General features: G+C 37.4%; 2 protein-coding genes across 2 annotated transcripts; one reads left to right on the top strand and one right to left on the bottom strand.

Annotated features, from left to right (window-relative positions):
• Positions 1-981: 981 nt before the first annotated feature.
• On the top strand, positions 982-3,397 carry LOC139945102 (transcription initiation factor TFIID subunit 9-like). Its single transcript, XM_071942368.1, has 6 exons — positions 982-1,114; positions 1,637-1,773; positions 2,078-2,212; positions 2,435-2,474; positions 2,738-2,881; positions 3,247-3,397. Exons 1-6 carry the CDS (start codon positions 988-990, stop codon positions 3,390-3,392), a joined length of 729 nt encoding a protein of 242 aa, XP_071798469.1. The 5' UTR covers positions 982-987; the 3' UTR covers positions 3,393-3,397.
• Positions 3,398-6,100: 2,703 nt separating this feature from the next.
• Positions 6,101-11,965, bottom strand: LOC139945101 (uncharacterized). The gene is made up of 9 exons (XM_071942367.1): positions 11,816-11,965; positions 10,937-10,998; positions 10,336-10,545; positions 8,593-10,055; positions 8,013-8,128; positions 7,439-7,564; positions 7,046-7,189; positions 6,490-6,627; positions 6,101-6,238 (listed from the first exon to the last, which is right to left on the bottom strand). Exons 1-9 carry the CDS (start codon positions 11,867-11,869, stop codon positions 6,104-6,106), a joined length of 2,448 nt encoding a protein of 815 aa, XP_071798468.1. The 5' UTR covers positions 11,870-11,965; the 3' UTR covers positions 6,101-6,103.
• Between the last annotated feature and the right edge of the window lie 223 nt (positions 11,966-12,188).

Raw genomic sequence — 12,188 nt, 5'->3', positions numbered from 1 at the left:
TTTAACACTCAATGCATGGAGCCACACGAGAAAATATCTGAGCCCAAACAGGCGGTAAATAGCGGGATCGATACCAACCACCTGCGTGTGCTCCCTCGACAGGGGCGTGTCCATTTTTACTAAAAGTAGGCGAGGGTGCAAAAACCAGGATGTGACTTGTATAAACCCTGAATAAAACCTATTAAAACCTGAATTAATCCTGAAATACAGTATCATGACTCCCGAGTGTAAGAGAAATTACAGACGTATAATAGGAGGACATTCTTTTATGATCTCTTATGGGCAGCACAATTCTGGACTGGAAGACTAGAAAGGGATTCTTTTCTGGGTTAATTGTAGATTCTTATCTAGACCAAAGGAGCCACACAGAGCCTTGACTTCCTGCAGCTCAATGGAAATAAACTGACAATCTTATGGATATTGTACTGTACTCTGACTCATAGAGAATAGAGCAAGCGTCGACTGAGTTGATAAGAAATGGGGCACAAACAAAAGTTGTCCAGCCGCCTAATCCTAGAATGATTGGAAATAGGCTAATCACACCATATGACACAAACTGTCAAATTTCCCACATGACCAGTGTGTTGTCCGGACTCGACATGTACAAGGTTCCTTTATTTATAAACAAAGGTTTGCTCTACTCATAATGCTCCCATGGGTATCTCCCATAGAGCTATATAAATGCTCTATGGTATCTCCCCACAACTGCAGGGGGGGGGGGGGTGGCTCGACGAGGAGGTGTAACCTGATCTCATTCATGGAGCATAACAAGGAAAATAGCCTCTATTACAATAATAATTAATGAACATTGATAAAAGAGAATGGTTTGATCGGTCTGCCCCGCCCCCTGGTGCCCGCCCCCCCCCCATGAAAAACTCACCAGCATCTTGTCGTAGAGGGCCCCATACTCATCAGCATATTATCGTAGAGGGCGCTACACTCATTTTGCTTCACCAGAATCTCGTCGTAGAGGGCGCTACACTCACTATGGCGGCTGCACAAACGACCAAAGCTGTTCCCACAGATGCTGAGGTAATGATGGCTATTTTGAAGGATATGGGTGTCTCGGACTATGAACCCAGACTTGTGAACCAGATGCTGGAATTCACATACCGTAAGTTTCGTAAATAGTGAGGAAAATATTGTTATTTATGAAGTGTTGCATTTGTTTTTAATTTAAACTGCGAGAACAACATATAGGCCCAGTTTCCGGACGCTCTCCCTTCATTCTGATTCACAACAAAATTAACAATCACATTGTTTTTTGTCATTATGATTAAAGAAATATTTAATTTGATTGATGTGTTTCGAAAAATGATTAAACAAATAAAGTCTGAACATTGTCTGGGAGTCTGGCGATGCTGTACGTAATGTAGGATTTTTTTTTTAGGAAGGATGAAAAATATTTCAATATTGATTTAAATGTGTAGTGTACTGCTGCATATATATTGTTATGATTCAAATGTTATGACTATATCATATATGATTGAATATGAATTGTGGTAAGATATGGAAGGATTTTCTATACAAAAATTGGGGAAGGACATACAAAAGAGTTAAGCAATTAAGAAGAACCCCTTTTAAATAAGTATTTGTTAGACTATTTTAAAATGAAGTTTTGTTGATTTAATTGCAGGATACATGACTGATGTTTTGGAGGATGCTCAAGCATACACTGGGCATGCCGGACGAACTGAAATAGATGTAGATGATGTCAAGTTGGCAATAAAGAGTCGACTCGATCATTCATTTACCACACCACCACCTCGTGAGGTATGTTTTGTTTGTTTGTTTATTTTTCCATGTATCACAAACAGACAATCTGTCAATAGAATAATATGATACAAGATGGTGACAATGGAGGGCAGAGGTTTTTGGTAGTAAAGGCCTTCGGTCCACAGTTTTTTAAATAAATATTTGTAATTCCAGTCATATGCTATTTTAATTTCAGTCATATGCATCTGGCTTTAGAAAAAAGATTGTGTTTAATGCCAATATGTTGTCCATATGTCTTTTTAATTCTAATAAAATTAATACTATTAAAAATAATAAAAACAAATGTTTGATTTAATTTCAGTTCCTGATGGAGATTGCAAGACAGAAGAACAACAATCCTCTCCCAGCCATAAAACCTCACAATGGACCACGCCTTCCTCCTGACAGATACTGCCTCTCCGCTTCCAACTACCGACTCAGGCCACTCCACAAAAGGGTAATAATCTCAAGACATAATGTCATGTCAATTATTGCTTTCTCATTCAAGAAATAGATGTCTGAGATGACACAAAACTGAATACATTTAGCTTGTAATGCTGCCATTTGTTTATTTGACAGAATGCAAACAAAACTCCTTTTTAAGAAAAGCAACATGGAGCCAAAAAGTTCTCAGTTCAACAATTATTAATTAATTTAATATTTTTTTCTTTTTTGACAGGCAACCTTGACCATGCCTTCCCGATTATCATTAAGCTCAGGTAAGATATATGTCAAATTAAATCCAGAGTTGTCTGGACTGCTATGATAAATGGAGAAAAAAATGACAACGATGAGGACAGGCCTAGCAGAAATGAGTAGGATACCAGTCAAAAATTGTAAACATGTCATTTTATTTTGGCTTGTAACTCTGTTCTCGTTAACATTATTTTGGTGTGCTAAGCTACTTTTTGTGCTTAAGCAGCTCCATGAAACTTGGCCCTCTGTACTTAATAGCTGTATTTATTTGCTTTTAATTCTCCAGGAAACAAACATTCATCAAACTACACCTTGACTTCCAGTAAGCACAATATTGGAAGCCGAACTCAGACGAGCAGCATTTCACTGACAGGCAAAGGAACTGTAGGCTCACCTCTAAGCATCATCAAGAGTTCATCTCGAGCTAGCTGTAAGTCTTCCTTTGTCATGATGACTACCTCAGAAACTTTCAATTACTTTAAATTTAAAACAGTTGGGCTAAAACACAAAGTACAGTCAGTCATCAATATAATGATCACTTGTAAATAGAGAATACATTCTGAAGTCCCAAATCTCGTTTCTGCTTTGTGTGTCTTTGTTTTACTGTCCCCTTATAACAACATTCCTGTTATAAAGAGGTAACTCGGCCAGTCTCACTGCTCTTGTTACAAAGAGGCAACTGTATTTATTTTTGCTCAATTAGGGTATATAGCGAACAAGAATAAAATATGACTGCATGAAATAACCACCTAATTGAACCTAACTCTCATTAAACTGATTGTCTTTGTTGTGCAGCTACACCAACTATCAACATGCAGCCTTCTAGTGTTATATCCCGAACTCCTTCTACGATGCAGACAGTCATTAAGACTGAGCAGACATCTTCCTCTGTTGGTGGATCTTTCATTGCGCTCAAGAGGAAAAGAGAAGAGGATGACTGAATGGTTGGATCCTTCATCCTTTTAATTGTCTTGGCAGCTCCATCGACTATCGTAATATCCCGTACTCCTTCTACGATGCAGACAGTCATTAAGACAGAGCAGACATCTTCTTCTGTTGGTGGATCTTTCATTGCACTCAAGAGGAAAAGAGAAGAGGACGACTGAATCCTTCATCTTGTCTCATTGATCAACACCGTTAGAAACGGGGAACGATCAAACCGAACATGTTTTGTGCAGACAGAATGATATTGAGCAGCAAATGAGGACTTCCAAGTACCAACTCATACATTTTGTGGTATACAAAGGATATCGCTAACTGCCGGACAAACGTTGATTTGTGGAGCTATTATTGGCATTGTTATTCAGTCTGAACTCATAAAACACATGACCAAGTAAAGACCCTATTCACACTAGTAAATCTAATCCAGACAATTTCATTTATTGCGGTCAACTTTTTTATTTTATTTAAATACTTGGCTGACTAAACACCTATTACATCATGGGGGCAGCATTCAGGCATTTAAAAACACGAAAGTAGACTTTTAGAATAGCACATGCAGATGAAACAAAAAACATAGTACTACTAGTTATCATCGAGTGAGTGAAATACGGGAAAATATAGCGCTTCTGCGTCCCATATCCACAAGTGCCCTGTGTGATAACAAATTTATCTTCAAGCAAACTTGATGCATATTTTGCGTATTGCTTTTAATAGTGCAATGCGCAGAGTTGGAGTACGTAGGGTGGGATGAGGGTCATGTGGTATCAGTATATATCACACCACTTGTTGCTACGGTTCAACCAATCTGAAACAAATTTGCTTGAAGGTAAATATATATGTAGTATACATGTATATGATTAGCTATTTATTTACTTTAACCATCTACTTTTACTTTAAACATTAGTCTTGTATAGTATTTATGTTTAACCTTGTCATCCATGATAAAGGTCTACTGCATAAATGACAAGAAGCCAACTTAAAAACATAACAATTACAGTCCACTGTTATTATAACAAGACCACTGGGACTGGCCCAATTGCCAAATTCCAGCAAAACAAAGAAACACAAATGATATTTGGGACTTGAGAAGCGAATTCTTCCCAAGCAAAACCTCTTTGTAGTGTGCTTTTTATAAGGAGAGTGATTGTAGTAACACAGAATGTATTCTTCAAACTCGTTAAATATATAAGAATATCAAGTAATAAACCACAATGGAAACTGACTGGCAACATTTTAAATAGTTTTTGCTGAAAAAGACAAATTAACAGGAGTAGGACTTAAATCAACAACCTTGAGTACGTTAATCTGGAGGCCAGTCTTGCTCCAAATACAAGAAATAAGTTACAAGAAAAAGAAATTATAAATGAATCTTTTCATAATATTATGAAAAGATTCATTTATAATTAACAAATATGTTTTTAATTTCTGTCTTGAAATTTCCTAGTACCCTTTGCCTATGGCATTGTATTGAGCAACTGCATTCAAATACAATTCTACTTATACACTTGTTCACCGAAGCGATGGTCCGCTGGATAAATGGCAATTCAAAACTAAAAACCAAACACTACTTTATCTCAAGAAGTTCAATTTGACAGAAATTGTACAAATTAACTTGGTGCAGAATTATCTACATTCAGCACTGCATGCACAAAACATGTGTAGCAGTTTAAGAGACAAGTCTGACAAATTTGACAGCACACATTTTATATGGAATTTGCCACGTTCAAAAAAGCTCAACAAAATTAACAAATTAAAATACAGATGGGTTTGTGACACAGTGGTAAGCTCCTTATATTCCTGCAACACGTGTACAAAGACACAACTTCATAGACAAAGGAAAGATGCATCTAACACAACCTTCACAAATAATGGCTTAATAAGTGCTTGACATGAAGACAACGCAATGTTACAAAAAAGCTAACTATTGGCCTTCCATTGGGTACATCAACTAGTTTCAACAAGAATGAATTCTGTTGAGATCAACAAAAGACGCAATTGGTGATCTCAATGTGAAATAGCGCATTCGCTAATTCAGTGGGAGCTGGAGTTGATTTCACAAAGAGATAAGATTAGTCTTTTATAAAGTTAGGACCAGTAACTGGTATTAACTTCTATCATTGCCTAAGACTAGTACTAAGTTAGGAAGGGTTTTGTGAAATCAACCCCTGGCAACTGAGTGGGAAAAGTGTTCTCAATGGGAGCGTGTTGTCAAAGTTAAACCGTGTTAGAAACAAGAACAGGTGTTTGGGGGGCTGGTGTTCTAGTTCTTAACAGGATTAGGAATCCTAACATTAGGACAAACCGAGGGACTGGTTTTCTCAAAAGGAATCACAAACAAAGTCTTCTCAACTGAAACAGGTCTTCCAAATGGGAACAACGTTCTAATCAGGAATAGGTGTTCTCAATAGGAAAAATATTCCCAACTGGTACGTGTGGTCTAAATAGGGACAGGTATTACCAATTGGGACTGATATTCTCAAATGGGAACAATGTTCTAATCAGGAATAGGCGTTCTCAATAGGAAAAATGTTCCCAACTGGTACATGTGGTCTAAATAGGGACAGGTGTAATAATAATAATAATAAATAATAAGACTTGTAATGCGCACATATCCACCCTGCTGGGTGTTCAAGGCGCAGAACAATTGGGACTGATATTCTCAAATGGGAACAATGTTCTAATCAGGACTAGGTGTTCATGTAATCCTGCATCAGCTCTTTCCATCCTTGGGTTCCTCTTTGTCTATTTCTTCATGCATCAACTCATGCAGCATCTGTTGTCTTAGAACATTCGTCCTCTCAGCATTGAAGTTCATCTTCTGCTGCAGACATATCTTCTTGGCATACTATGCGGAGAAATTAAGAAGCAATGTTTAAACAGAAGAAAAATATTTGTATAAAATAAAGGCTGTCTAAAATTGCTAACATTTGTATGGCCTTACAAAGTATACAAAGTATTCCTTTGGTCCAAGTGATGATGCTTTTTGGGAGGGTGACGTCATAAGGAAGGGGTCTATTGGGACCACAGCAAAACTGTACAACAATTAAGTTTAAAGAATGTTTCTTAGGAAAGCAACCTATGAAAATTTCAACCCACCTGGCAAATGAAGAGCCCACAGTCATCGCTGTTCTGTTGCCGGGGGATTTGATCCAGGATAAACATCTCCCAGTTGAAGTTACAGAATTCCGTCTTCCCACGATGTACTGCTTCATCCTTCAGGTATTGCTGTATGTGCTACCATCAAAGAATTGGGACAGAGTATAAACAATTTGTCATCTGAGTTTTCATTTGACACTTTAAAAACATTTTCAGTATTGATATTTGAGAGAATTGTTTGGTTTCTGAAAACCCTAAAATTCAGTCATAATTTTAACATCTATTAAATTGTTTTGGTACCCATTGCTAAAATATAAGATTAAAACTGCCTCTCGCTTCCGGGCAATCTCGGTGGTCCAGTTGGTAAGGCGTCTGCTCTAGATTGGCAAAGGTTGTGTGTTCGAATCCCACCCGAGTAATATGCCTGGCATATTTTTTCGCACTACAAATCGGTGAAAGGGTAAAACCAAATAATACTTTAATAATTCCTTCTTGGAAGAGGTATTGGGTTTTTTAAAGAACAAGCAGTTAGCAGCTTATCAAAGCTTTTGCTTACTTTTACACTATGTGGATATCCGTCATGGAACGTTGATGAATTATAATATTCAATAATGCCTTTCTTCACATCAACTGCAACCAGCGTCCAATGACTCTTATTATGAACCGGTATGAAGATTACATCCTGGGCAAATAAATCAACCTAAAGAAAACGGAATATTATAAATTATCAGAAATGATTGCAGATGCCATCTACCCAAGCTCGCTAAGCACAAAATATTAATACGTTATCAGCCACAACAGCAACACATGACTATTGATTGGGCCTTAGTTTCTTGCATGCATTTTATACCAGAAATCTTGTGGTTTCGAGAATTTGATTTGAAGGCTACTTGGTGAAGGTACAATGAAATTAGGGTTGACAAGGTAAAGGTTTTATGGTCCGACTCACATTCTTTGTCCATCGTTTCACTCCTTCATAACCTCTCTTATATAAGGACCAGAAGAAGAAGGAGCTATGACTGAAGACGTTGAGTGGAGAAACTTCACCAAGAAGAATGAAGTAAGCATTGATCACCTTCACAGATAAGAAACACAAATTTAATAAGATCAAAGAATTCATGATTACAGAATGCACTCAGCCTCTAAAGACAAGTATCGAGGAGTATTCAAGTTATTGTTAATGTAGACTTTGAATTTGCAATCTAAAGATCCGTCAAATTTCACAGAATAAATGAGTTTTAAAAAGGGGAAGCACCCACGCCTTCTCCCCAGCTAATGACCACACACTCGTTGTTTACATGACAGATAGCTTCCTCGTCTATGACCTTGTTCCTCTTAATAGCTTACCAGAACCTTTTCACCTCAAATAAGGAGTGATTTAGAAGAGTTTTTCATATCAATGAAATAGGAATGGAAAAAGTTCAGCACAATACCTTTCATTTGTTTTTCTAAGAAAAATAAGTTTGTTAATTCCTGAGAAACAAGAGCATAACAAAAAAGTAAGATTTGAGTGTTTAACTCACGCAGTCATTGAGCCACTCTCCTTCTTGTAGTGTATCAAGGTCAGAGCGTCTTAGTTCATTCCTGCCAATATTGATGATAACTACATCGTCAGATATGTACGAACTAGCTTGTGTACCTATGGGTAAATCAACCAAATCATTATCAGATCACTAGAATATCTCAATGTTAATAACTTGCAATTAAACTCCTTCCTTTAAACCAATCCACTCCCTGCAAATAATCAAACAAATTTCAGCTTCAGGTTGTTGACAATATTTCGGGTTAAAACAAATAAAGTTTCCAAACTACCACCACCTTGTGAGATATATGTTCCACTACAAATGAATGTCTTTGTGCTGGGGTTAGACTCTGGTACATGTCCAGCCAGTATCATAACTATTATCCCATAACCTTTTTCATTTCATGAAGAACCACCTTGTCTTATCCAATGACATCAAGGTCAAGTCAACTCCTCTAATCAACTTCAGCATAATTAGTGACAAACTTCCTCTCTTTATTTGGTTCTATGTGCCAATTACACGCTTTTTCAGTATGAAAGTTAAATTTGGCCTAAGAAATTTATTCAGACATGACTCTTACCTCTATCCGGTTCTTCTGAATCACAGTCTGTGTGAATTGAATTTATTTCATCATCATGAAGATCGTCAATGAAACTCTGCTCCCCATTATTAACAACCTCTTTGGGTTCATGCAGCCCATCCTTTACGCCGTTCTCGACAAAGTTGTCAACTAGATCTAAAGGATCACTTTGAACCGTTTGTAAATTGATCAAGTGAAACTTCTGCTGAATTCCATTTTCAAACTGTTTTGCTACAATATCAACACATTTTGTAGCTGATTTTCTTGGAGCCATAGGTCCTTGGGTGTGGATAATCTTAAATTTGTTATGAACAGAGTTAGCGGTTTCGTTGAGGGTATCAGTTGTGGATGAACACTCAGCCCTTTGATCCTCACTTTTGCTTGTTGATATATCCCCTTCTTTCTCAGCATTTTTAGAATGTTTGCTACTGATAACACCTGGAACTTTCCTTTCTTTGGTTACTTTGGTTGCTTGTTTACTTTTTACTTTGCAGTCCGTATCATCACTTGTTGAAACATCAGTATCATCGCATGCTGAATTTCCAGCATCAGCAACCATAGTTGTTGAAATCCACTGATGTAAGCTGTTAGTGTTAATAAGTACCTCCGCAGACGTCTTGCTGCTCTTGTTGACGTTCGAAGAGGCATATCCACAACTGCTGTCAGATGATTCAACCAGAGATGCTCCGCTAATCTCTTTGTTGATTTGAGTTGAAGAGCTGATGGGCTCATGAGATGTGTTTGCTTTGCTGCTTTTAGCGGATTTCCTCTTAATTTCAAGAGTTTTGTTTGTTGAACTGGCTGAATCTTCACTTTCTCCCTTTGGAAAATATCTGCTTTTAAATGCAGCAGGTTTATCAGACACTGCTCTAAATGACCCTTTATTTAAAGAAATTCGAGCCTTAAGAGTAGTACCCTTTTCTGGAACCTGTTTTGCTTTACTTGCAAAGATTGAATCTGTCTTTGTATGAGTATCAACGCAAGAAATCACGCCCAGAATTTTAGTTTTTCTGGGTTCCTTTGTTTGGCAGTCATTATTGGACTTGCATGCAGCGCACCCTCGCTGATTCAGAGTTAGGTTCACTGTACTTTGAGGAGGGGATTCGTCTCCGATCCAGCCATGATTTCTTTTGAATCCAATCTTGATAGTACTTCGTCTCGCTCCTGTGCTTCCACATTCTTGGCATCGTTTATCCTCCAGTTGAGGCTTGGTTGTCAAGTCCCTTATTACTTCATGCTCTAGGGAGTCTGTCAGTCGAGTGGACATCTTTGATGAGGTCTGATCATCGGTTATACCTTTTTTGAATGTATGTTTTGATGAGTCTCCCGCCTCACCGCATTGGACTTTCCTCTTCTTGTTCTCAGTTGGTGCGAACACTTGACTCGATTCTTCTTGGTGTGTGTCTTTTGATGCTTCAGGATGGTCTGTGCTGGAATGACTATGGGGATGATGTTCAGATTCACTGCAGTGGAATAATAGAACACATTTCAGTTTCAGTTTGTTAGCGACTTTTGGGGTGAATAAAATACATTTTTAAATTTTGAGTACCACCACCTTTGTCAATACTATTAAAAATGAATGTCATTTACTAGAATGTGGTCAGACTCAACTCAGGTAATAATTTACAGAATAATGGCATGACCAATTATGTAGTCTTCGTTTCATCAATCGAGATTCAACGTCTTTGAATGTTAATGAAACTGACAAACTAACTTCTCATAAAACTCAAGTATTTTACAAACCTGCCAGCACCTCTGTATGACCTTTGAACCTTGTCACTCTGTTCCCCATTCTCCTTGACTCCGCCTTCACCCATTATCTGTGCGTGCAGGTGCCTCAGATTTGTCTTTGTCTTCTTTTTTGTGGCTGGTTGTAATTTTTTGGTTGGTAGAAGTCGGACTCCATTGCTATTCCTCAAAATGATGTTTTCTGATGCAGTGCTGTTTTCTTCCCTGCATTTAAAAATGTAACGTTGTAAATAACTTGTGTAAGAATCCTTGGGTTCATTTCAGAAAAATGTTTAAAGGCAGTGGACACTATTGGTAATTACTCAAAATAATTATTGCCATAAAACCTTTCTTGGTGATGAGTAATGGGGAGAGGTTGATGGTATAAAACATTGTGAGAGACGGCTCCCTCTGAAGTGCCATAGTTTTCGAGAAAGAAGTAATTTTCTTTGACAATTACCAATAGTGTCCACTGCCTTTAAGTAGAGCAAAACTTGTTTAATAGTATTAGTAGAAACAGTTCGTTTAAAGAACACTACTAGGGAATATGAGTTAAAGAGAAAACTAGTCCACATTTAATAAAAAAGCATAACAAAGTTCTTGTTGACTTTCTTACCCATCCTGAATGGTTTGAATGACTTGCCAACCGTAAATATGTGATGAACTATCTAAGGAGACCTGGATAAATAAAACGATATAAGAATGAATAACAATATCAGTTTAATGGCCAATGCATTAAAAGGTACAGAATGGTGGTAGAGGAAAAGATTTTGAATGAAAAAAAAAAAAAAAATGCAAAAGACTCTTTCAATATATAAAAACACTTACAAAAGCTCTTCTCAACTCAACTATGCAATCAAGAATGTCCAATTCTTTGGTAACTTCAATACATAAATCTTTATTCATGTCACACTTGTCACAATGATGTCAGCTACTCAGCTCAGGTAGCGACAAACAGGGTGCTGTACTGTAGTGTATCAGTGAAAATAGCGTTTCCTATGTGCTGTGAGTATGAAATTGTTGTTCCACTGGACTGCCTTTATTACTTTACTCCACTTTCAATCAATGAAAACAAAACATCATCAATCATTAATTAACAATTAAATAAATAATCCTCCAATTACCAAACCAAATATTAAAATGAAAGAGAATTATCCCATGATGGTCATGCCCCCAACAGTGGACTGGCCCCCAACCAAGTAAAAAACTCAGCCAAACTGCAGAACCACAAGCACACAATTAATCACTCACATGATTGCCTTACTTTTTGACTGACCACCACACAATAACAACAAAAGCGAAATGAATGAAAAAAAAAAAATTGAATGATCAATGAATGAAAAAAAAAAATTAAAGAACACCTGCATGGTATCTTACTTCTAACAGCGTATCTTAAACACAAATCATTACACTCCCAAAGAAGCACCCGACTAAATTCTCCATTTTGGGGTTTTAATTATGCTCATTTTCTTACACAACTTTAACACTTCCTTACCGTTTTTATAATGTTGTTCCTCGATACCTCCACAATAACATTACCATATGACATAGCTCTAAATGAAGAAAATATACATATTTAAACCGAAAACATGCTAAATTTTTGACAGGAAGCCAAAAACGTTGCCGGTTCGCACTGCGTAGAAAAGATGTTTCATCCCAACTTCAGAATTGTCCCAACTGTAGTTGGGCCCAGTCCCAATTTGAGTGTTAGTTGGGACAGCCCAACTATAGTTAGACCCAGAAATCTGTAAACAACTAGGCTTGGTAAAAGACCTTCTCGTGTTGATTTGATACAATTTTTCCAACGTGGATGGCGCTATCACTCTCGACCGCTCTCACGTTCCACGCGTTGTGCGAGCGGTTAGTGA

This window comes from Asterias amurensis, chromosome 12, assembly GCF_032118995.1.
Source record: "Asterias amurensis chromosome 12, ASM3211899v1".
In the NCBI taxonomy this organism is placed as follows: domain Eukaryota; kingdom Metazoa; phylum Echinodermata; class Asteroidea; order Forcipulatida; family Asteriidae; genus Asterias; species Asterias amurensis.
The sequence above is the reverse complement of the archived record's forward strand: the minus strand, read 5'-3'. Positions and strand labels throughout refer to the sequence as shown.